The sequence below is a fragment of the Rattus norvegicus genome, chromosome 19, assembly GCF_036323735.1.
Source record: "Rattus norvegicus strain BN/NHsdMcwi chromosome 19, GRCr8, whole genome shotgun sequence".
NCBI lineage: Eukaryota > Metazoa > Chordata > Mammalia > Rodentia > Muridae > Rattus > Rattus norvegicus.
This window is the reverse complement of record NC_086037.1, coordinates 37,516,943-37,539,741: the sequence shown is the minus strand read 5'-3', so window position 1 is coordinate 37,539,741 and position 22,799 is coordinate 37,516,943. Positions and strand designations below refer to the sequence as shown.

General features: G+C 41.9%; 1 protein-coding gene across 2 annotated transcripts in view; it reads right to left on the bottom strand.

The window, feature by feature from the left end:
- Positions 1–22,224, bottom strand: part of Neto2 (neuropilin and tolloid like 2) — a 71,444-nt gene extending 49,220 nt beyond the window's left edge. Inside the window, exon 1 of one of the 2 annotated variants that reach the window (XM_039097726.2) lies at positions 21,901–22,224. In XM_039097726.2, coding sequence (XP_038953654.1) covers positions 21,901–21,934 — 34 coding nt within the window. In that variant the 5' untranslated portion in view covers positions 21,935–22,224. The remainder of the gene's footprint in view (positions 1–21,900) is intronic. The other variant, NM_001107417.3, reaches the window with a different exon arrangement.
- Positions 22,225–22,799: the final 575 nt, after the last annotated feature.

Below are 22,799 nucleotides of genomic sequence, written 5' to 3'. Positions count from 1 at the left end.
GACCTGTATAGCCACTTCAATTTTGTTTCTGATTGGTTTTAAATGTATAAATATGCTCTACATGCCTTGGTTATGGACTATTGGCTTTTAAGTTATTGGATATGGTTAAAAAGGTATAATATTGGTAACAGAAAGTTGACATAAAACTGGTAATTTAGATAAAGTCATTCTAGACAACATGTGGCATGAGCCAACCTAGGGAAACAGGTCTAAATTGAGATAATATTTTTATGGAATTCTTACTCTAGAAACCAGGCTTCTAAAAGAATTTAGGACAATGTCTCTTTGTTGAGGTACTGGAGACTACACCATCGTGCGTTCATATGTAGGAATTAACAGTCAAACTGTAACATGAAGGATAGACTTGGTGTTTTAGAGACTGGATTTTGGAGACTGGATCATTTGTTGGAGGTTGATTTTGCTTTCTAAAGTTGTGGTTTTCCCTAAAGTTACTGTATTTTAATGCTAATTCTACTGCCCCAAAGACAGTACTCAGAACTCAGGTGACTTTCCAAAGTTGTGGCTGTGCTCTGGTGTTACAAGGAGAACTTAAAGATTGTGGTTAAGGATTGCCAGTGTTACATTGACTAACTCAAACTTATTTATAATTAAGAAAAAAATCAAACAGGTAGAGATTGTTACAGGATTTACAAAGGATTGATGAGGTTTTAGAACTTGTGAGAACACTACAGCCAGTTTGTTTACTCCAACTGCCATTTCAAGATAGATTTAGAGGATTGTTTTATACAATTTAATTACGTCCTGGTGATTGTGAGTTTTCATTTCATGAGTTTGCTTATAATTTTAGAGAGCCCATAAAGTGATATCATTAAAAATTTTACAAAAGAATGGCTAACAGCCTTATATTATGTAATTTTGTCGCTTCTTCAATATAAGAAGTTAGAACTTAAGTCTTTTCAGTGTATATGAAAATTTTTACTACAAATCTTTGCTCTCAAAATGAGCTTTAATATTTGGGGAGTAGCTGTTACACTACTCCAGAAAAGAATATTTGAAACTAATTTTAAGCTACTAAGGATATGTTAATTGGCTAAGTACCTCACCTTACCAGAGGACTTAGGTCTTTGTTATCCACATTAGAGATAAAGCTTCAGTTGTGTTAATACAGAATTGTAGGCTAGAGTCATAGAAGTATTTTAAAAAGAAACCTGTTAAAACATATCTTATTCCAAACAACAGTTAAATTGGTTATTACAAAATACTGATATTGTGGCTCTCCGTGTGTGTGTGTGTGTGTGTGTGTGTGTGTGTGTGTGTGTGTGTATGCATGGCAAATGTGGGGCAGGCTCTGAATGGCCATTCCTTCAGTCTCTGCTCCAAACTTTGCCTCCCTATTCCCTCCCTATGGATATTTTTGTTCCCTTTTAAAGAAGGAGTGAAGCATCTGCATTTTGGTCATCCTTCTTGAGTTTCATGTGGTCTGTGCATCTTGGGTAATTTGAGCATTTGTGCTAATATCCACTTATCAATGAGTGCATATCAAATGTGCTTTTCTGTGATTGGGTTACCTCACTCAGGGTATTTTCTAGTTCCATCCATTTGCCTATGAATTTCATGAAGTAATTGTTTTTGATAGCTGAGTAGTACCCCATTGTGTACCATATTTTCTGCATCCATTCCTCTGTTGAAGGGCATCTGGGTTCCTTCCAGCTTCTGGATATTATAAATAGGGTTGCTACGAGCTTGGTGGAACATGTGTCTTTGTTGTATGTTGGAGCATCTTTTGGGTATATGCCCAGGAGAGGTACAGATGGGTTGTCAGGTAGTACTATGTCCAATATTCTGAAGAACCTCCAGACTGATTTCCAGAGTGGTTGGTTATACCAGTTTGCAATCCCACCAACAATGGAGGAGTGTTCCTCTTTCTCCACATCCTCGACAGCATTTGCTGTCGTCTGAGTTTTTGATCTCAGCCATTGTGACTGGAGTGAGGTGAAATCTCAGGGTTGTTTTGATTTGTATTTCCTTGATAACTAAGGATGTTGAACATTTCTTTAGGTGCTTTTTGGCCACTGGATAATCCTCAGCTGAGAATGTTTTGTTTAGCTCCATATCCCATTTTTTTTTAATAGGGTCATTTGGTTTTCTGGAATCTAACTTCTTGAGTTCTTTGTATGTTTTGGATATTAGCCCTCTATCAGATGTAGGATTGGTAAAGATCTTTTCCCAATCTGTTGGGTGAGGTTTTGTCCTTAATGACAGTGTCTTTTGCCTTACAGAAGCTTTGTAGTTTTATGAGGTCCCATTTGTCGATTCTTGATCTTAGAGCATAAGCCATTGGTATTTTTTTTCAGGAAAATTTCCCCAGTGGCCAGGTATTCGAGACTCTTCCCCACTTTTTCTTCTATTAGTTTGAGTGTATCTAGTTTTATGTGGAGGTCCTTGCTCCACTTGGACTCAAGCTTTGTACATGGTGATAAGAATGGATCGATTTGCATTCTTCTACATGCTGACCTCCAGTTGAACCAGCACCATTTGTTGAAAATGCTAACTTTCTTCCATTGGATGGTTTTAGATCCTTTGTCAAAGAACAAGTGACCATAGGTGTGTGGGTTCATTTCTGGGTCTTCAATTCTGTTCCACTGATCTATCTGCCTGTCTCTGTACCAATACTATACAGTTTTTATGACTATTGCTCTGTAATACTGCTTGAAGTCAGGGATGGTGATTTTCCTAAAAGTTCTTTCATTGTTGAATACAGTTTTCACTATCCTGGGTTTTTTGCTATTCCAAATGAATTTCCAAATTGCCCTCTGTATCTCTATAAAGAATTGAGTAGGAATTTTGATGGGGATTGCATTGAATCTGTAGATTGCTTTTGGCAAAATGGCCATCTTTACAATATTAATCCTGCCAATCCATAAGCATGGAAGATCTTTCCATCTTCTGAGATGTTCCTCAATTTCTTTCTTCAGAGACTTGAAGTTCTTGTCATACAGATCTTTCACTTGCTTGGTTAAAGTCATACCGAGATATTCTATATTATTTGGGACTATTGTGAAGGGTGTAATTTCCCTAATTTTTTTCTCAGCCTGTTTATCCTTTGAGTAGAGGAAGGCTACTAATTTGTTTGAGTTAATTTTATACCCAGCCACTTTGCTGAAGTTGTTTATCAGGTTAAGTAGTTCTCTAGTGCAACTTTTGGGGTCACTTAAGTACACTATCATTTCATCTGCAAATAGTGATATTTTGATTTCTTCCCTTCCAACTTGTATCCCTTGACCTCCTTTCGCTGTCTGATTGCTCTGGCTAGGACTTCAAGTACTATATTGAATATGTAGGGAGAGAGTAGCAGCCTTGTCTAGTCCCTGATTTTAGTGGGATTGCTTCAAGTTTCTCTTCATTTAGTTTGATGTTAGCTACTGGTTTGCTGTATATTGCTTTCACTATGTTTAGATATATGGGCCTTGAATTCCTGATCTTTCCAGGACTTTTATCATGAAGGGGTGTTGAATTTTGTCAAATGCTTTCTCAGCATCTAATGAAATGATCATGTGGTTTTTATCTTTGAGTTGGTTTACATAGTGGATTATATTGATGGATTTCCATATATTGAACCATCCCTGCATTCCTGGGATGAAGCCTACTTGATCATGATGGATGATTGTTTTGATGTGTTCTTGGATTTGGTTTGCAAGAATTTTATTGAGTAAGGGAAATTGGCCTGAAGTTTTCTTTCTTTGTTGGGTCTTTGTGTGGTTTAGGTGTAAGAGTAATTGTGGCTTCATAGAAGCAATTTGGAAGTGCTCTGTATGTTTCAATTTTGTGGAATAGTTTGAACAGTACTGGTATGAGGTCTTCTATGAAGGTCTGATAGAATTCTGTACTAAACCCATCTGGTCCTGGACTCTTTTTGGTTGGGAGACTTTTAATGACTGCTTCTATTTCTTTAGGAGTTATAGGGTTGTTTGTATGGTTTATCTGTTCCTGATTTAACTTTGATACCTGGTATTTGTCTAGAAAACAGTCCATTTCCTCCAGATTTTCCAGTTTTGTTGAATATAAGCTTTTGTAGTATGATCTGAGGATTTTTTGAGTTTCCTCAGATTCTGTTGTTATGTCTCCCTTTTCATTTCTGATTTTGTTAATTTGGACATACTCTCTGTGCTCTCTGGTTAGTGTGGCTAAGGGTTTATCTATCTTGTTGATTTTCTCAAAGAACCAGCTTTTGGTTCTTTTGATTCTTTCTATATTCCTTTTTGTTTCTACTTGGTTTATTTCGGCCCTGAGTTTGATTATTTCCTGCCTTCTACTCCTTTTGGGCATATATATTTCTTTTTGTTCTAGAGCTTTTAGGTGTGCTGTCAAGCTGCTGATATATGCTCCCTCCTGTTTCTTTCTGCAGGCACTCATAGCTATGACTTTTCCTCTTAGCACAGCTTTCATTGTGTCCTATAAATTTGGGTACGTTGTACCTGTCATTTTCATTAAATTCTAAGACGTCTTTAATTTCTTTCTTTATTTCTTCCTTGATCAGGTTATCATTGAGTAGAGCATTGTTCAACTTCCATGAATATGTGGGCATTCTTCCCTTATTGTTATTGAAGACCAGCGTTAGTCTGTGGTGGTCTGATAGGATGCATGGGATTATTTCTATCTTTCTGTATCTGCTGAGAACTATTTTGTGACCAATTATATGGTCAATTTTGGAGAAAGTACCATGAGGTGGTGAGAAGAAGGTATATCCCTTTGTTTTAGGATAGAATGTTTTATAAATATCTGTTAAGTCCATTTGGTGCATAACTTCTGTTAGTCTGTCTATGTCTCTGTTTAATTTCTGTTTCCATGATCCGTCCATTGATGAGAGTGGGGTGTTGAAATCTCCTACTATTATTGTGTGAGGTGCAATGTGTGCTTTGAGCTTTAGTAAGGTTTCTTTTATGTACGTAGGTGCCCTTGCTTTGGAGCACAGATATTTAGGATTGAGAGTTCATCTTGGTGGATTTTTCCTTTGATGAATACGAAGTGTTCTTTCTTACCTTTTTTTGATGACTTTTGGTTGAAAGTCTATTTTATTTGATATTAGAATGGCTACTCCAGTTTGCTTCTTCAGACCATTTGATTTGAAAGTGGTTTCCAGCCTTTTAGTCTGAGGTAGTGTCTGTCTTTGTCTCTGAGGTGTGTCTCCTGTAGGCAGCAAAATGCTCGGTCATCTTTACCTATTATCCTTTGATTTGATCTCATCGTAGGAGCTTTTTCCGTTTTACATTATCTTTGATAGTTGTATTGATGTTTTCTATGGTATCTTCTGCTCCTGAGATTCTCTCTTCTATCTCTTGTATTCTGTTGGTGATGCTTGCGTCTATGACTCCTAATGTCTTCCCTAGGTTTTCTATCTCTAGGGTTTTCTCCCTTTGTGCTTTCTTTATTGTTTCTATTTCCATTTTTAATTTGTTGATGGTTTTGTTCACTTCCTTCTTCTGTTTGGTTATTTTTTCCAGTAGTTCTTTAAGGAATTTTTGTGTTTCCTCTTTAAGGGCTTCTACTTGTTTACTTGTGTTGCCCTGTAATTCCTTAAGGGAGTTATTTATGACCTTCTTAAAATCCTCCATCATGTGAAAATGTGATTTTAAATCTAGATCTTGCTTTTCAGGTGTGTTTGGATATCCAGTGTTTGCTTTGGTGGGAGAACTGGGTTCTGATGATGCCAAATAGTCTTGGTTTCTGTTGCTTGGGTTCCTGTGCTTACTTTTCACCACCAGGTTGTTTCTGGTGTTAGCCGTTCTTGCTGTTTCTAATGGTGGCTTGACCTTCCTGTGGGCCTGTGTGCCAGCACTCCTGTAGACCTGTTTTCCTGTTTTCTTTCAGCCAGTTATGGGAACATAGTGTTCTGCTCTCAGGGGTGTAGTTGCTCCTGGCGGCTGGCTTTCAGCTCTCTGTGAGGGCAGCAACCAGAAGGAAGGGTCCTGCCCCTACTGCTCCTAGGTCCCTTTGTGTAGGGGACACAGGTGGTGGCGCTAGGCGTTTTCCTCCTGAGCTGGTCATGTGAGCAGAGAGTAGTCTCCTCTGGGTTCTCAGGGGTGCCTGCACCTCTCAGGGTCTATGGATGCAGGGAGCTGTTTAACCAGTTCAGTTCAGAACTGGGCGCAGATTTGGACTACGGAGCTCCTGCAGCTGACTGCTCCTATATTCCTGTGTCCAGAGGCACTATGCAGTTTCCTCTTGGGCCAGGGATGTGAGCAAAGGTGGGCAGAAGTGGCAGTCTGTCCTGCCCTGCAGTCTTAGGATTGCCTGCACTTCTGGGTGATCAGCTCTCTCTCCCATGGGATTTGGGAGCAGGGATCTGAGGGCCGGGATCAGAGCAGTTCGAGCCACAGCAAGAAACCAGAAGTGCCTGGTCCCAGAGGACTTCTACATTTGTGTGTCCTGAGTCCACTAGGCAGGTCACTTGGAGCAGAAAAGTTTACCTTACTTCTGCTCTCAGGCCTGGAGTCGCTCCTATCAGCTGGCTTTCAGCTCTTAGTGAGGGCTGCAGCTGAAAGGAAGGGTCCTGTCCCTACTGCTCCTAGATCCCTGTAGGAAGTTTTCTTATGACATTAGAAACAGCACAAAAATGGCAGGCTAGACAGGTAATAGTTACCTAGGCCTTAACATTCCACCCAGGCCTTAACAAAACCAGATTATCCTAATAGTGAAGAAATCTGAACCATATTAGAAGGGTATATTCGCCAAGTCAGCTTAAAGTATTTAAAAGAATTTGGTAGAGTATTGGGGTAATCTTCAAATTGTCTCTGTATTTTCAATTATTCATTTGTACCAGCAGAGAATTAAGTGCTGGCAGGATTTTTCTGAAGGCAAACAGAAGACTGGCTTCCAGGAAGCTAGGACAAGGGTCTTAAAGCCCACACTTAAAATGACAGACCTACTCCAACAAGGCTACATCTAATCATGCCACTCCCTGGACTGAGCATATGCAAACCATCACATTCCATTCCCTGGCCCCCATAGGCTTATTCAAACATGAGTCTATGGGGGCCATACCTAATCATAGCATAATAAAAATACATTCAGTTCAACTCCCAAAGTCCCCAGAGTCTACAGCAGTCTCAACAATGTTAAAAGTTCAAAGTGTCTTCTGAGATTCATCCAATCACTTAATTGCAATCCCCAAAGCAAGACAGGAAACCAACTGGGCAAACTCCAAACTCTTCATCTCCATGTCTGAGGTCAAAGCAGACTTCAAATCTCCAACTTCTTTTTATCTTTATAGACTCCAATAAACTTCTTTCTCCTTGGTCAGCTCTACTCTATTAGCAGCTTTACTCTGCAGATATCCCATGGCTCTAGCCTCTTTTTTTTTTTTTTCCTCGGAGCTGGGGACCGAACCCAGGGCCTTGCGCTTCCTAGGCAAGCGCTCTACCACTGAGCTAAATCCCCAACCCCGGCTCTAGCCTCTTTAGCATCTTAGGCTCCAAGGCAACTTCAACATTACAGCTTCTTGTTCCAGTGTCTGAGATCCACACATGATCTTCTGGGCTCCTCCAAAGGGCTTGCATTACTCCCCCAACTCTGCCTCCACTCTGCTGCTGCTGCTTCTGTTCCTGGGGCTATTCCATCGTACTATCATCTCCAGTATGCTGGAGTCTTCTACTGCAACTAGGCTTCACCAATAGCCTCTCATAGGCTCTCTTCATGGTGCCATGCCTCAAATTCTTTCCATGATTCCTTCAGTTCTGGGCCATCAACTGCAACTGAGGCTGTACCTTCACCAATGGCCTTCCATGGCCTTTCACAATGGCAAGCCTCAGCTGTAATTCAGGGGCCCTTCATGACTTCAAAACCAGTGACTCTTACACATTACTAAATACAACTGCAGCCCGAGGTACAACCCTGTCTATCTCTGGAACACAGCTTCTTTGTGCTGTCAGAAAACACTTCCCAGAAGATTTCACCTCAGTGATGCTGGTCTCTTCTTACTGCTAACTCTTAGCTCTAGCTAACCAGCATCAATTGTCCCAGTAGTCTCCTTCTCCTCTTGACTATAAAGTCAGAGCCAAATGGCCAAAGCTGCTGAGTTTTGCTGTTTGCTGGGGCTAGAACACATTTTTATCAGTTTTATATTTTCCAATTCCTTCACTGTTTAAGCTTGACTGTTCTGGAACTTGCTCTGTAGACTGACTTTGAACTCAGAGATCTGCATATCTGTCTCCTAAGTGCTGGGAATAAGGTGTGGTCCACCATGCCTAGATTTAAGTTTTTCTCTACTGGGAACTTGCTCCGTACCAGGCTCACCTCAGAGATCTGCTTGCCTTTATCTCCTGGTATTAAAGGCTTGTACTACCACGAAAGGATCTAAATTTAGTTGGATGAGATCTTGCTCCAAAGTCACCCTTAATTTAATTTAATATCCTTGAACACAGGATTCAGCATTATTTCACTTCCTGGTTTACCTTCAATATTTTAACCACGTATTTTATATTTTTCTTTCTAAGTTTGCTATGCTTGTTCAAAACGCTGTTCAGGAGTATGCTGACCTTTTGTGAGACTTCCTTTGCCAGTACAACTAATCTTAATCTCTTACCTTTGCCTCAGGCAGATTCTTCTGACATTGGCAAAAAACAGCCACATTCTTCACCAAAATATAGCAAAATCAGTCTCTATGCCACATACTGAAATTCTTCTCCATTGGGCTAGGTCTGCACAGTTCAAATCACCCTCAGTAACAAAGTCTTCCAAAGTCTTACTAGGATGGCCCATTAAGCCCCACTTAAAGGATTTTACTGCATTCCAAATCCAAAGTCCCAAAATCCAAATTCTTTCAAGCAAAAGCATGGTCAGGCCTATCACAGCAATACCCCAGTCTCTGGTATTAGCTTTTATCTTAGTTAGGATTTTACTGCTGTGAACAGACACCATGACCAAAGTAACTTTTTTTTTTTCCTTTTCTTTTTTTCAGAGCTGGGGACTGAACCCAGGGCCTTGCGCTTGCTAGGCAAGCGCTCTACCACTGAGCCAAATCCCCAACCCTGACCAAGGTAACTCTTATAAGGCCAACATTTAATGGGGCTGGCTTACAGATTCAGAGGTTCAGTCATCATCATCAACCTGGGAGCATGGCAGTGTCCAGTCAGGCATGGTGTAGGAGGAGCTGTGAGTTCTACATTTTGTTCCAAAGACAGAAGACTTGCTTCCAGGCAGCTAGGATGAGAGTTTTAAAGCCCACACCCACAGTGACATACCCACTCCAACAAGGGCACATCTCCCAACAGTGCCACTCTCTGTGCCAAGCATATACAAAACATCACAACTGGGTTTTCTATTTTGTAAATATTCATCCCTCCTAAAGGCAATGTAGAAATGAATCAGAGATTGTCTTGCTACTGATAATAAGGATCTGATGGCCAACAGCTTGGGCAGGTGGAAGAGTGACATAAGGAGAAGATAGGAAAAGTGGGGAATCAAGAGTGGACAAAGAACAAACACAAACCACAGTGGAACAATAAGGTAAAGAGCAAGCTATATGCAGGTCACAGGCTAGATAGTTAGGGTTAAGTTAGAGGAGCCAGCTGGTAGACTGCATAAGCAAAAGGCCTAGCTTTAAACTATAATAGAAGCCTTCATGTTATACTGCTGGTGGGTCCTCAGAAAGTCATGAAATAGTGGTATTTTCAGTATATCTTCCCAGGCAAACTGCTGATTTTCATGTTAATGAGGAGAGATTTAAAAAAAAAAAAGCACCATAGAAGCCAATGGCTTCTCAGGGGAAACATCGGATAACAAAGTATGAAAGCTAGCAACCACTAGTTGTTGAGAAATAACTAGTTAATAGCTATTAGATCTTGACAAAAAGCACCAAATGCAGGTAGATAGAACACATTTTTCATGTGTGAAGTCATTTACTGTGAGTTCTATGCCACTAAAAGACTTTATGACTATTGCTCAGCACAGAATAAATTTGTTAGGATCCACCTGAATTTTTAAAAATTTATATCCAGATTGTAGCTCCCCCTCCTTCTTCTCCCAATCCCTCCCTTTCCTTTCTTTCCTTTCTCCTATGAAAAGGTGAGGCCTTCCATGTACATCAACTTGCTGTGGCATATCAAACTGCAGTAGGACTAGGTGAATCTTCTGTTATGGCTAGGCAAGGTAGCCTAGTTAGGGGAAAGAGATAAAAGGCAGGCAACAGAGTGAGACAGTCCCTGCTCCTGCTTTAGGAGTCCCACATGAAGACTGAGCTGCACAAGTGTTACACATGTGCAGAGGGCCTAGGTCCATCCCATGCATGCTCTCTGGTTGGCAGTTCTGGTAGAGTATTTTTATCCTACCTGTCCATTAACCTAATGGAAAAGGGAGATTTTGTCAAGCTCTGATAGCTACTAACTAGTTATTCCTCAACAACCAGTGGTTGCTGGCTTTCATACTTTGTTGTCCAATGTTTCCCCTGAGAAGCCATAACTTACCTATGGGCCCAGGTAAGTTAACTCTGTATGTTTTCTTATGGTGTCCTTGATCTCTCTGGCTCCTTCCATCCTTATTCTTCCACAGGATTCCCTAAGCTCTGCCTAATGTTTGGCTGTGGTTTGCTGCATCTGTTCCCATCAGTTGCTGGGTGAAGCTTTTCAGATAACAGTTATGCTAGGCACCTGTTTGCAAGTATAGCAGACAATATCAATAGTGTTAGGGGTGTGTTCTCTCTCATGGCATGGGTCTAAAGCTGGTCTAGTCCTTGGTTGGCTATTTCCTTAATTTCTGCTACATCTTTACCCCTGCACATCTTGTAGACAGGTCCAATTGTGGGCCTAAGGTTTTGGGATCCACCTGAATTTTAACCAGAGGTTGCTGAATGGTTATGACCAACATTATTAGTACTGGAATGAGTCCAGAGGTTTTTGGTCAACTATTGGAATGTAGATGAGTAGGGTACGATAGGAACACGGCTTTCTGATGTGATTAATTATATTACTGTTTCTCCCTTTGGGAAGAAGGAGTTTGATTATTTATCTATAAAATTCTCCCCTAAAGACACATGGAGGCTGTAGCAATCAGTAAGCAGCATTCCTTCCAGAAAGGAGCAGTATTATAAAGAAAAATGTTGAGATTTGGAAACTATCACAGGTTGGGTAACAATTTTAACCATTTGAAGAAACTTGGAACTCTTAGGAAGAGAAATGAAAGTGTCAAGGAATAGAATATACCATGTGTTGTGGTTTGAATGAGAACGGTTCCCACAGGCTCATACATTTGCATGTTTGATTTCCAGTTGGTAGTCTGGTTAGGAAGAATTAGGAAGTATGGCCTTGTTGGAGGAGTTGTGTCACAGAAAATGGGCTGTAAGGTTTCAAAACCCACACCGGGCTCAGTCTGGCTTTCTCCAAGCATGGAGCTTTTGGGTCAGATTGTCATCCCTCAGCTACTGCTCTAGCACCATGCCTACCTGTCTGCTGCCATATTCCCACCATGAGGATCACAGGCTGACTCGTGGAAGTCCTAATTAAATGCTTCCTTCTGTGAGCTGCCTTGGTCATGGTGCCTCTTGTAAGTAGTAGAACAGTAACTAAGACACCATGTCAAACATCAATCTGGTTAGCTGTGACAGTCGGTTTTTTCCCCTTTCTCTTTTTTTTTTGTCACTATGACAAATACCTGAGGGAAAAAAAAGGAAGATTTATTCTGGTTCATGGTTTCCATGATTTTAGTCCATGGGTAGACTGCTCCATTGCTTTTGGACTGAGGGTGCATACAATGGTAGAGAGGGTGTGGTAGAGTAGAGTTGCTCACCTCATAGCAATCAGGAAGCAAGAAGAGCAGAAGAAGGGGCTAAGACAAGATAAATTCCTCAATGTCAAACTCCAGTGGCCTCCATCCTTCATCCAGGTACTACTTGGGCACTATTTTCTTGATAGCTCATTCAGAATAAGCGTAGTAAATAAGTAACTCATTAGTAAAATTAATGTCTTTATGTGGTGATTTAGGAGAAATTCCCTACAGAGATTCATGTGTTTGGATGTTTGTCCATAAGGAGTGGCACTATTAGGCCTTGTTAGAGGGAGTATGCCACAGTAGAGGCAGGCTTTGAGGTCATATATGTTCAAGATACAACCAGTGTGGATACAGTCTCTCCTGGCTGCCTTCATATAAAGATGTAAGCTCTTAGTTCCTTCTCCAGCACCACATCTGCCTTCCTAAGGCCAAGTTTCCTTTCATGATGATAATAAACAAAACTTCTGAAACTGTAAGCCAGCCTCAATTAAATGTTTTCCTTTATTGGAAAAACATTTCCTTGCCATGGTCATCATGTATCTTCACAGCGATAAAACCCTAAGACACTTTATTATTCAAGTACCTCTCAAGAGTGCCATACGTTTTTTGTGTGTATAGGAGTATACTTTATTTTCATTTAAGTTCATGTGTAAGACAGAGGTTGATGTCATATTCATGTGTGTGTGTGTGTGTGTGTGTGTGTGTGTGTGTGTGTCTGTCTGTCTGTCTGTCTGTGTGTGTGTGCATTTGATAACTTCAAATATGTATAAACTAAATTTTGGGTCATTTTTACATCTCCCATTACTCTCACACACTCATGCAACACCTTGCTGAAACCCTGGTTCTCTTAATTAGCCTCCTTCTACTGTAATCTCTTCCTTCCTTTTCCTTTTTTTTTTCTTCTGATCCATATCTTTGTTTGTAAAAGCATGAGTAGGGGGTTATGTTAAACTCCCTTCTAAATAATTAATGCAGTGACTCACAACTGGCTAAACTGTGGAAAATAAGCAATTGTGGAATGTTTGTGTCTAATCAGAACATCTGTATGCCCCCCTCCAATGCTTAGGGAACATCATGGAAAAAGAGGCTCGAAGAACAGAAGAGCTGAGGTTAGGAAGTACCATGAAAAAGTGTCTTCTGGACATGGCCACTGTACTCATGAACTCACCAGAGCTGTGGTAACCTGCACAAGACTGGGCCTATCACTATTTCATCATGCATGGGGGGAAAGGTTCATGAAGACCTACCCTTGTCTCATTCTCCCATTAAGTCTCTCCACGTGGAACCATGTTGGTTTGGTGTGCTTTATCCAGATGGGTGCGGGCCGATATTTAAACAACATTGGTGGCTCCCACTCAGTGACTACTGCTTCCCCCCATCCCCCCACCCTGCAGCAGACCGCCGGGGGTTGCTACTGCTCCTCCTGCACTTGTCTCACCATTCAATCTACCAATATATCCACCGTCTGGCACACACTGCTTGGAATTTGATCACCGGGTCTTCTAGGCCTCCATTGTGAGACTCAAGACTTTGACCATGTGAGTTACTGCTTCACTAGCTCGCAAGCAGACTTCTCCATGACCTGCTGCCTTCCATGACACTTTTTGCTAGTTTTCGCTGCCTAGACAGGCCTTACCCCACGGTTCTTCATTCCGGCTACCAGATTTCAGGCATAATTTCTGCACACACACCAACATATTGTTAGGTTTTTTTCCAGTTGGCAGGGAGGACCCGCTTTCCCTGGATGAAACCCGGCCAGTTTTTTCCTGAGGTTCCGGGAATCTCCTGAGCTAACACATGTGCGATAGGACCTCGATCATTGGGCGGAGCTTCCCTCGAAAGCGGTCCCTCGTCTATCACCTTCTGGTTCGGGGCTCTCAAAGCCGGCAGGAAATTTCAGGCCTGGGTGGGATTGCTTTCTGGCAGGTCCAAGCCTGCAGACTCCAGGAATCTAAGTGATGACTCAAATGCTTGGCCTTGGTAGAATTCTTCTGTTGCCATTAATTTTCCCTGGAAAGCTGGTGGAAATTAATTGGTGACTTCCCCCAATGGGAAATTCGAAGTCTTAGACTGTAACCCCACATACACCAGTAGGATATCTTTGAAGAATTTCAAAAATTTAAAATTAACGCTTCACCTGAGGACATCCAAATTGATACACCTATGCAATAATGTCTGGACAATATTCATTAGATAATGGTTCAAAACGGCCGCATAATGGCATTCTGAATTCCTCAATTTTATGGGATCTTCACAATTACTGCCAGCAATCTGGTAAATGGAAAGAGATTCTTTATGTCCAAGCATTCATCTATCTTTGCTGTAACCCCTCTTTGTGTTCCTCTTGTAACTCCACCCAACTTCTCTTAGCTATGAAACAGGCACAAGTTATGTAACTCTGATGTGGTTACATCAATATAACCCTCATCTTGTCAGAAGCCTGGTAATTATTAGTATGTTTAAGTTTATGACAGGCAGAATTTCCCAAGGCCTTTAACAGTTTGCCCCACAAGGTCTCAGAAGATGTGAACACAGCTTTAACAGTCTGCATGGATTGTGCTATGATAACCACAGAGAAACACAGTGGACAAAACTGGATACTTCAGAGTCAGATGATTTATCTAAATCAAGGTAAGTCATTTCTCATGTCATACCTATCCATTCCACAGGAAAAAAACTCCGTGGCTTCTGGGCTCGAAAGCCAGACTGACTCTTGCCCAGGTTGCCATGAAGACCACAGAGCCCACGGGGAACTGGTGGCTGATGGACTCCGTCATTTTTAATAATACACGACTGCTAGATTATGGTTTATTCTTCCCCAGATTCTGACTACACTGACAGCTAAGGTAACTGTAACGTAGCAACTAAGAAACAGACCACTGAACTCAGTTTCTAGCAACTAGTTCAGATTTAAGCTTTCAAAGATGTAATCTGTTACTTCCTTACCTAAACTCTGTTTCCACTGACTAAATGCTTCAAATTTCCTCTTCTTGCTATTCCACTGTCTTATGAGTTCTTATAAATTTGTCTCACTAATGAAACTTCCCACTCTATGATCCAACTATAATCATAAATTCTTGTTCCTTCTGCTCCACAAAAAAACTTATCTTAAAGAATATTCAGGTTGTTAACTCATGTTATTATCTCTTATAAGCTACGGGAAACCCACTCAGACCTACCTCTTACAGACCAAATAGACTCCACCCAGATAAGTACATCTGCCTAAAGTTCCCGCTTACTACCTATTCCAAAGGGTGGGATTCCTCTGGGTTTCAAATGTACATCTAAGGAAAAAATTTTCTTTTCTCCCAAATGCACTTATTCTTATTCTCTGCCACAATGCCCTGCAGTCCAAAGCACATCAATCCTCTGTGGCACCCAGGTATATCACTGTCTGCCTGCCAGGTGGTCAGGAGTTTGTACGTTGGTGCTCATTTTCCCTGAACTAGGGGTAATCCAGGGAAACGAGCCCCAGACAATCCCAGCTGTAGATATGATAGCTGCCCAACATAAGAGGGCAGTTCAGGTGGTGCCACTCTTGGTCGCTGCAGGGATAGTCATAGGTGCTGGCAATGGGGTTGCAGGGATAACTACTTCCATGACCCGATATAATAAGTTCAATTACCAGCTTGACAATGGTTTTCGAAAGTGTCTGAAACCATGCTTACCATCCAGAAACAGATAGATTCTTTAGCAGCTGTGGTGCTTCAGAACCTTTGGGGGCTGGATGTCCTGACAGCTAAGGAAGGTGGTCTTTGCCTATTCCTCCAAGAAGATTCCTGTTTCTACATCAACTAATCTGGAATAGTGAAAAATAAAATCCAGGAGCTTCAATCAGACATGCAGAATTTCGAGGAACGTGAGGCCTCCAGTTCCTGGACTTTTGAAAACCCAATATGGAAGTGGATATTCCCTTTCATAACACCCTTTCTAGTCAGTCATCTTTCTGGTGTTACTATTTGTTCCCTGCCTCAGTAATCTTGTCTCTACATTCCTTCAATGACAGATACGAAAAATTTCTAATCAAACTATTAATCAGTTCCTGTTACAGGATTACCAGCCACTGTCCACTGAGGAGCCTGATGCGAACATTTACCAAGTGGGCCCTGATGGTGAAAGTCAGCTGTACCCTAACATTGACGACGCCCCAAGACAGCAGGAAGTAGCCTAAGAGACAAGGTGCCCCTTTTCCCCTTCCACCTTATCTTTTTATGATAAGAAAAAGGGAGGTATGTTGGTGTCAGGAATTGCCTTTACCTCCAACAGCAGCACCATTTGGTCACTGTTGCCATGGCAATAGCCATACATTCCCATGAAACCTTTTGGTTCAATTCCCAACTCCACCTGGGAGTAGTCACATCACATTACAAATAAAAGGCAGACTTCTACCCTCCCTTTCTCTCTTCTCTCTTTTTTCTTCTTTCTCTCGCCCCTTCCCCTTGTCTTGTTCTCCCATTAAATCTCTCCACGTGGAACCCTGTTGGTTTGGGGTGCTTTATCCCGGTGGGTGCGGGCCAATATTTAAACATCAGGAATCTGATCTTAACTAGTTACCCTATTGATGTTGGTGCTGCTGGACCTGGGGCCATACTGTGAGGACCACTGCAAATGGATGATAATAATATTCTGAAAGAAACAAATAGCTTGCTTTTTTTCTTCTTTGATACTGACAGAGACAAGTCTGTACATAAGACAAGACAATAATACATGGGGCAGGAGGGAGCCTGAATTGGTTCTTGTAATGTTGATCAGGTGAATTGTTTTACTGCTTTCTTAAGCCCCTACAAACATTTCTCATTGTTTCTGACTGACTACACTTGCTATGAATCTTTGCATTTAGAAAAATCGCCTCTACAATGTCTAAAACCTCCTTCTAAGAACCTCTTCCAGATTAGGTTTACCTGACAGAATCCTCATTTTTACTTCTGTGACTCTTTACTAGCTTTCTAACAATCTGAATTTGTTACTTTCATTGATTTTATACGTTTGTATATTAGCATTAGGATTGTACTATGTAACAGAAATAATAAAATATAATTTAAATAGTCTACTATCATATACTGATTATGTAAACAAAGTAGAGATAAACAGTCAAAGCAAAATTAAGGCTGTTATCAGAGACCCCAAACCATTCTAGCTTATTCAGTTATACTTTCTATTTCCAAGGTCACTCATGACTCGTGTGGGTATTAGGTTGCCAGCCATATTTACCACAACTGCATCATACTCATCATGCAGGAAGTCATGGCGTAGAATATTCCCCTTTCCTTTAAAAACAAAACACTTGCCAAGAATCCAAAATTATATTAAAACAAAAAGTATATTATAAGTAACAAAGAGTTTCCTTAAGATGCACACATCATTGTATATTTATGTCTACCAGCTAGACAGAATCACATGATCACCTAACCCTAAGAGACTTTGGGAACAATATTTATTTTGAGTAGTTGTGTTTTAAACTAAACTTCAGAGAATTACTTAAGAGTAAAATCTCTGTGTGGTGACAATCAGAAGTTTTATACTATAGTACTCTGTGGACTACTGTGCATAAATCAGTTATCTTTTAAAAGGGTAATTTAGATTATACCATAGCTTCTCATAAGATCTTTTAAGTCCCCCATTTTATGTAAAATGAATCCATCAGTCATACTTTTTTGAGGTACAGTGCAATCTGGCACCTGACGACGTCTCCAATCTCCTGATTGCGATCTATGGATCCACAGAGATTGCTATCTATGGATCCACAGAGCTTCTTCCCATTATTTCAACGTCAAGCCCACATTGTATGTCTACAATATGTATGTCTCTGCATGGTTGATTCCTTTCTTACTGAGTTTGTGAGGCTTCTCCAACTTCCGAATAAGCTGTGTATTCTTTAGCATCTTACTCAATCGCCACTATTATTTGTCATACTATATGTCTATACTGTATGTATCTGATTTTTTCATGTGGGTATGTGTGCTTATTTAGTCTCTTCTTACTAAAAAGATGAGCCATGTTTGTCTGGCTCACTGACATATCTTCACTGCCTAGAAGACTAGTCTGGCCCATAATAGCACTCCATACAAATTAGATGAATGCATGAAGTGACTAAGCATGAATCTGACTGCACAGTACTGAAAGAGGTGTACCAATTGACAAATTCACACTTCTGTAAAAAGGAGCATATGCACGGTCCAGCTTTTTAGTTTATGCATAAATCAGGGAGGATATGAAAAGAACGAACTATGTTTTTCCTTCATTTTGTCCAGATACCAGGTACCACTCTTGTTTATCAACTTAGATCAACTTACCTTTGCTAGTAACTAAACATGTCTCTTTCTAAGTCTTCCTGTTTTAAGCATCTAAGCAGTAAATGTAAGGTTTGTTAAATCTAACACAAGACGACAATCTTTTTTTTTTTAAACCAACTATATTCCAAAGCACAAAAACATTCCTGAACTTAAACCTCCTGTATTATTAGTGGAGAATGAAGATAGTTGGAAAACATTAGATCACTGCAGCCTATACGTGGTGATCATCCTGCCAGGCACATTAGTAAGAAAGTGACTGCGGCAGAAGTGCTTCCTCTTTCTTGCACAATGGGACACGATGCTGTTAATGCTCCGAGGGTAGTTTGTTTGCTTCATCTTGATCAAAGGAGTCAACTCTCCACATCTACAGACACTGTCATCAAATTTTCACGCGATCAAACAACATTTGAAAGAATAATCACCATCATCTAGTGTTGTAATTTCTAATATATAACTCAACCTAGTTTAAGCAGAACAAAATTAAATTTTCAGTTAATATATGGTACTTTGTCAGAAGAAACGTACTGCACATGTTGAAAAAGTGGGTGGCTTCCCATCACAATGACAGCAGCCCTCTTCTTAATCGTTCTTGCCTCTGCCAGGTTTCTGCTATTAAGGAAACTTCAGGAATTCCTGGGTAAACCACCCCCTAAGAGCCTCTTTTCTAACTCGACTTTAAAGTGCTCCAGAAACACATTTAAACCATCGATACTTATTTTAAAGGAGAACAAATAAAAAGATGATATTATGCTGATCAGGTATAGCCTCTAAAATTTGAAATATTGTTTGAAAAATAGACGTGACATTTATAGCCTATTATTATTTTCCTATCTTATTCCCAAAGGACTGAAAGTGGTTTTGATTTAAACTGGCTTTGTAAAGTACATATTCTTCCCCCTATGGAACGCTGTGTAAAAATCTAGATTGGCTTCTAGTTGAAGATTCATTAAAATAAAATCATGAATTTTCAATGGATAATTATACGACCCCCCCCCCCCGTGTGTGTGTGTGTGTTGGTGGTGGTGGTGAAGTATTAAGAGGGCTGTGTTAAAAAGAAGCTTTACTGTTAAAGGACAGCTTCCCCCTGGATGTTTCCTGGATGAGGGTTAAGACTAAAGAACAGAAGTTAATACTCAGTTCAGACAAGATTTTTAAATATATATGGCTAAGGAAGAGTTAAGCTATTTTATGTCATAAACTTAACCTCAGATTATACAGCTTTGAATATCAATGGGTTTAATAGGATTTTTGGGAGCTAATGCACAGTTATTTGAGAAAAAAAAAACAGTTGGTTCACAATTCCAATGCAAGATTTTCATAGGATTATAATGCTACCATAGACAGAAGCTTGGCTCACATTCTGTATACCTGGAGTGGTGATAGCAGGAGTGAGGTATACATGTTCACTACTATTAGAAAGACTTGAATAACCTAACAGAATGACGCACTTGTCCTACTTGCTGCAAAGTCGACAAAGAACAGTGGCATCTTTAAAAAGTACAATTAGGGGCTGGCAAGATGTCTTAGTTGATAAATACATTTGCTGTCAAATCTGACAATCTGAGTTCAATCCCCAAGACCAACCTTCCATGTTTTGACCTCCACATGTATGCTGTTGCATGTGTGCGCGCTCTCTCTCTCTCTCTCTCTCTCTCTCTCTCTCTCTCTCTCACACCACACACACACACACACACACACACACACACACACACGCACACACACACACACACAAAACCATCATTTAAAACATTACTTTCCACTCAAAACCTCACAGTCATTTCTGGTATTTAACTGGAAACTGACCATTATATTTTAAAACAAGGATTTGAGTAAGTAGCATCTGTAATTATACAAGTATTAAATGGCTACTCAAGAGAAGATCCTCTTGATGTGGAAAAATTCCCTTATAAGACACTTGAAGGATGTTTTTTCAAGCCTTGGAACACAAATAAATAGAAGCACTGAAAAAGCGTAGTTGTCTTAAGGAACATTTTTTTTTTTTTCGGAGCTGGGGACCGAACCCAGGGCCTTGCCGTTGCTAGGCAAGCGCTCTACCACTGAGCTAAATCCCCAACCCCTTAAGGAACATTTTTAATAATATTGTTTTATATAGGAAATATATGCATTTGATTTGAAAAGCAAATGATTCAATATGTGCAGTAAAACCAAGGCTATCCTTTTTTCTTTCAACCTCCAGAATGCCTTCTCAGGTTCAATCTTTTTTTTTTTTCTTTTAGTCTCACTATACCAAATTCTCATGCGTACAAAGCACAGTATAGAAGAATTAAGATTGTTCTCTTCCTAGCAAGCCCATAACTTCACGATTTATCTCGAGCCGTAGAAATACTTCAGCATGTAAAAATAGTTCAGGTTGAATAATATTTGAAGTAAAATAATAAAAGCCAGATACTACACTGTTTTCACTGGAGTTAGTCGTCATCACGGAATCTTTTCTGGAGAGGCGCAATAACCCACCTTGGCCAGAGAGGGCAGTGTGTACCCACTGAAAAGGCACCGAGCTGCAATTCCTTGAGTACCTAAGAAGATTGCCTTCCCCAGTTCAGTTTCCCTTGAGTTCTGCTGGTAAAGCTGTGTAACGGATCCAACTGATTGTTGCGGGACACTACTCTCATATGGACGTGTCATTATGAGGATGGCAACCCCGCTAAGGTGCGTTCATAACCAGAATAAAGAAAATTCCTCTAAGCAGCAGAAATCCATTTGTGGATGTGGTTCACTTATTATTAAAGAGTGAAACGAGATATTAATTTCCAAGGAAATAACTATATAAATCAGGAGTTACAAGTAACTACAGAATTTTGGATTTGTTTTTATATAATAAAAGAATTATTAAGAATTTAGGGATTAACTGAAATCTTCACTGGCTAGAAGGTTATTGGCTATCTTGGCACAATTTGAACATACAAGTATTGATATACATATAGTTGGATTGGTAAATATTTAAATTAAATGGCTGTAACGTCAATTAGTAATTTATGAATATCTGTCCAATTATGAAGTTTGTCTAAAACGTCATTAGCTCAAGAACAACGAAAAGTTCCACTGAACTTTCTAATAAAACAAATTTGAAAATAAGCTATTAACACAGACTAGGAAAACATCAACATTTGTAATTGTGCAAATATTGATTCAGAGCTAGTGCCAGCATTAACACTGTCTAACGGTCATTCTCAATATAAGAGGTTTAAAAAAAACCATTCAGATACTATTCATTTGCAATTAAATCATTAGGGGAAAAGGAAGTCATTTACTGAATGGCGGTGCTTTTTTCCCTGAGATCTATGAAAGGATCAATCCAGGACGAGTTCTGGAATAAACTTTGCCTCTCTATGTAAACCATCTAGAAATATTTATCTGGAACTGGACCTCCGCGGAGACTTGGCCTCTGAGTAGCTTTAGGAGCTCGGTGCTGTCGGTTCGCCGGCCGCTACCGACCGGTGCATCCTCCGCACAGGACCCACAAGGCAGCAGGATTCGGCGATCCCGGGAAGGCGGTGCGGGGCGCCTGGGGCGCGTGCGGGCCGCCGCGCAGCCCGGAGCCCGCAGTGGTGCCGCAGCCTCCCGGCCGCAGCAGGTGGGACCCACGGGCGTCGCGGGGCTTCACGGAAGCCGCTGCGGCGCGTCGGAGTTGGGGCTTTGTGGTCGGTGTGCAATCACTTTCCGAGGCGGCAACCGGGGGCCACGGGCTTCGCCTCGCACACTTTGCAAGGCGCGGGGTCGCCGGCGTCCCCCGGCCTCCGCTCTCCTTAGAGCGGGCTCGCGGCGGCGGCGACCGGCGGCCTGGACCAGACAAAGGGCGCGAAGGCGGCGGCGGAGCGGAGCGTGGCCTGGCCCGCAAGGGGGCGCTATCCGCACCCGCGCTTACCTTTGAGGACCGCGCAGAGCTGCTCCAGGGCCATGTTCCTCAGCGTCGGCGCTCCGAGAGCGCCCGAGGCGGCGGCGGCGCGGCGGTCACGGCCCGGCACGGTAGCTCCGTTCGGTCCCCATCGCCGGCCGCCGCCGCTCCCCTGCAGCGAGCGCAGCGCCTCAGCTCGCCGCGTCCGGTCCCCGACGGCCGCCGCCTCCCGGCGCGCTGAGGAAAGCCGGCGGTGGCCGCTCCTGCGGCGGGCTCCCTTGAAGTGGCGCGCGCCGGGAGCCCCGGCTCATTTAAGCAGCGAGCGCAGCGCCGCGTGCCGGCCGCGGGGCCACTGCGCACGCGCAGCCCCGCCCGCCCGCGTGCCCCGCCCGCCACTCGCCCGGCGGACCTCGCGCGCAGCCGACCCCTCCCTGCCGGGGTCTTCTCGAAGCCTCGGGGGCCCCCGCTTCTGTCTTTCCAGCTCCCCGCTCGGAGCAACTCGAGCTCAGTTGCTTGAAAACGTCTGCTCAGCCTCGCTGATCTCGGTGGAGGGGAGATCCCACCGGGCCAGCAGTAAGGGCTGCGCTTACTGAATCTTCCCCAACAGTTGCCAGGCACAGCGCTGCTTGAGGAATCATCTCTTCTAGTCCCCACCACAGTGGGCTGGGAGCTCCACGCCAGCCAGAGAAGTGAAACTTTGTCCTAGCTGCAAAGGCGAGAGGCGCGACTGAATCCAAAGCGTGGGTCTCCCCAAGGCCACCCCTAAGCACAGCCCTACAGATGGACTGCTGAACAACAGTGCAAAGGAATTCCACGAGTCTTAACAACTGTATAGTTTGTGCATCATCAGTTTTCCTTCAGCACTTGTGCTTTGAAATCGCCTTGCTGCCAGAGCTTCCTAAGCTCCATCCTGTTAAAATAGAAAGGAC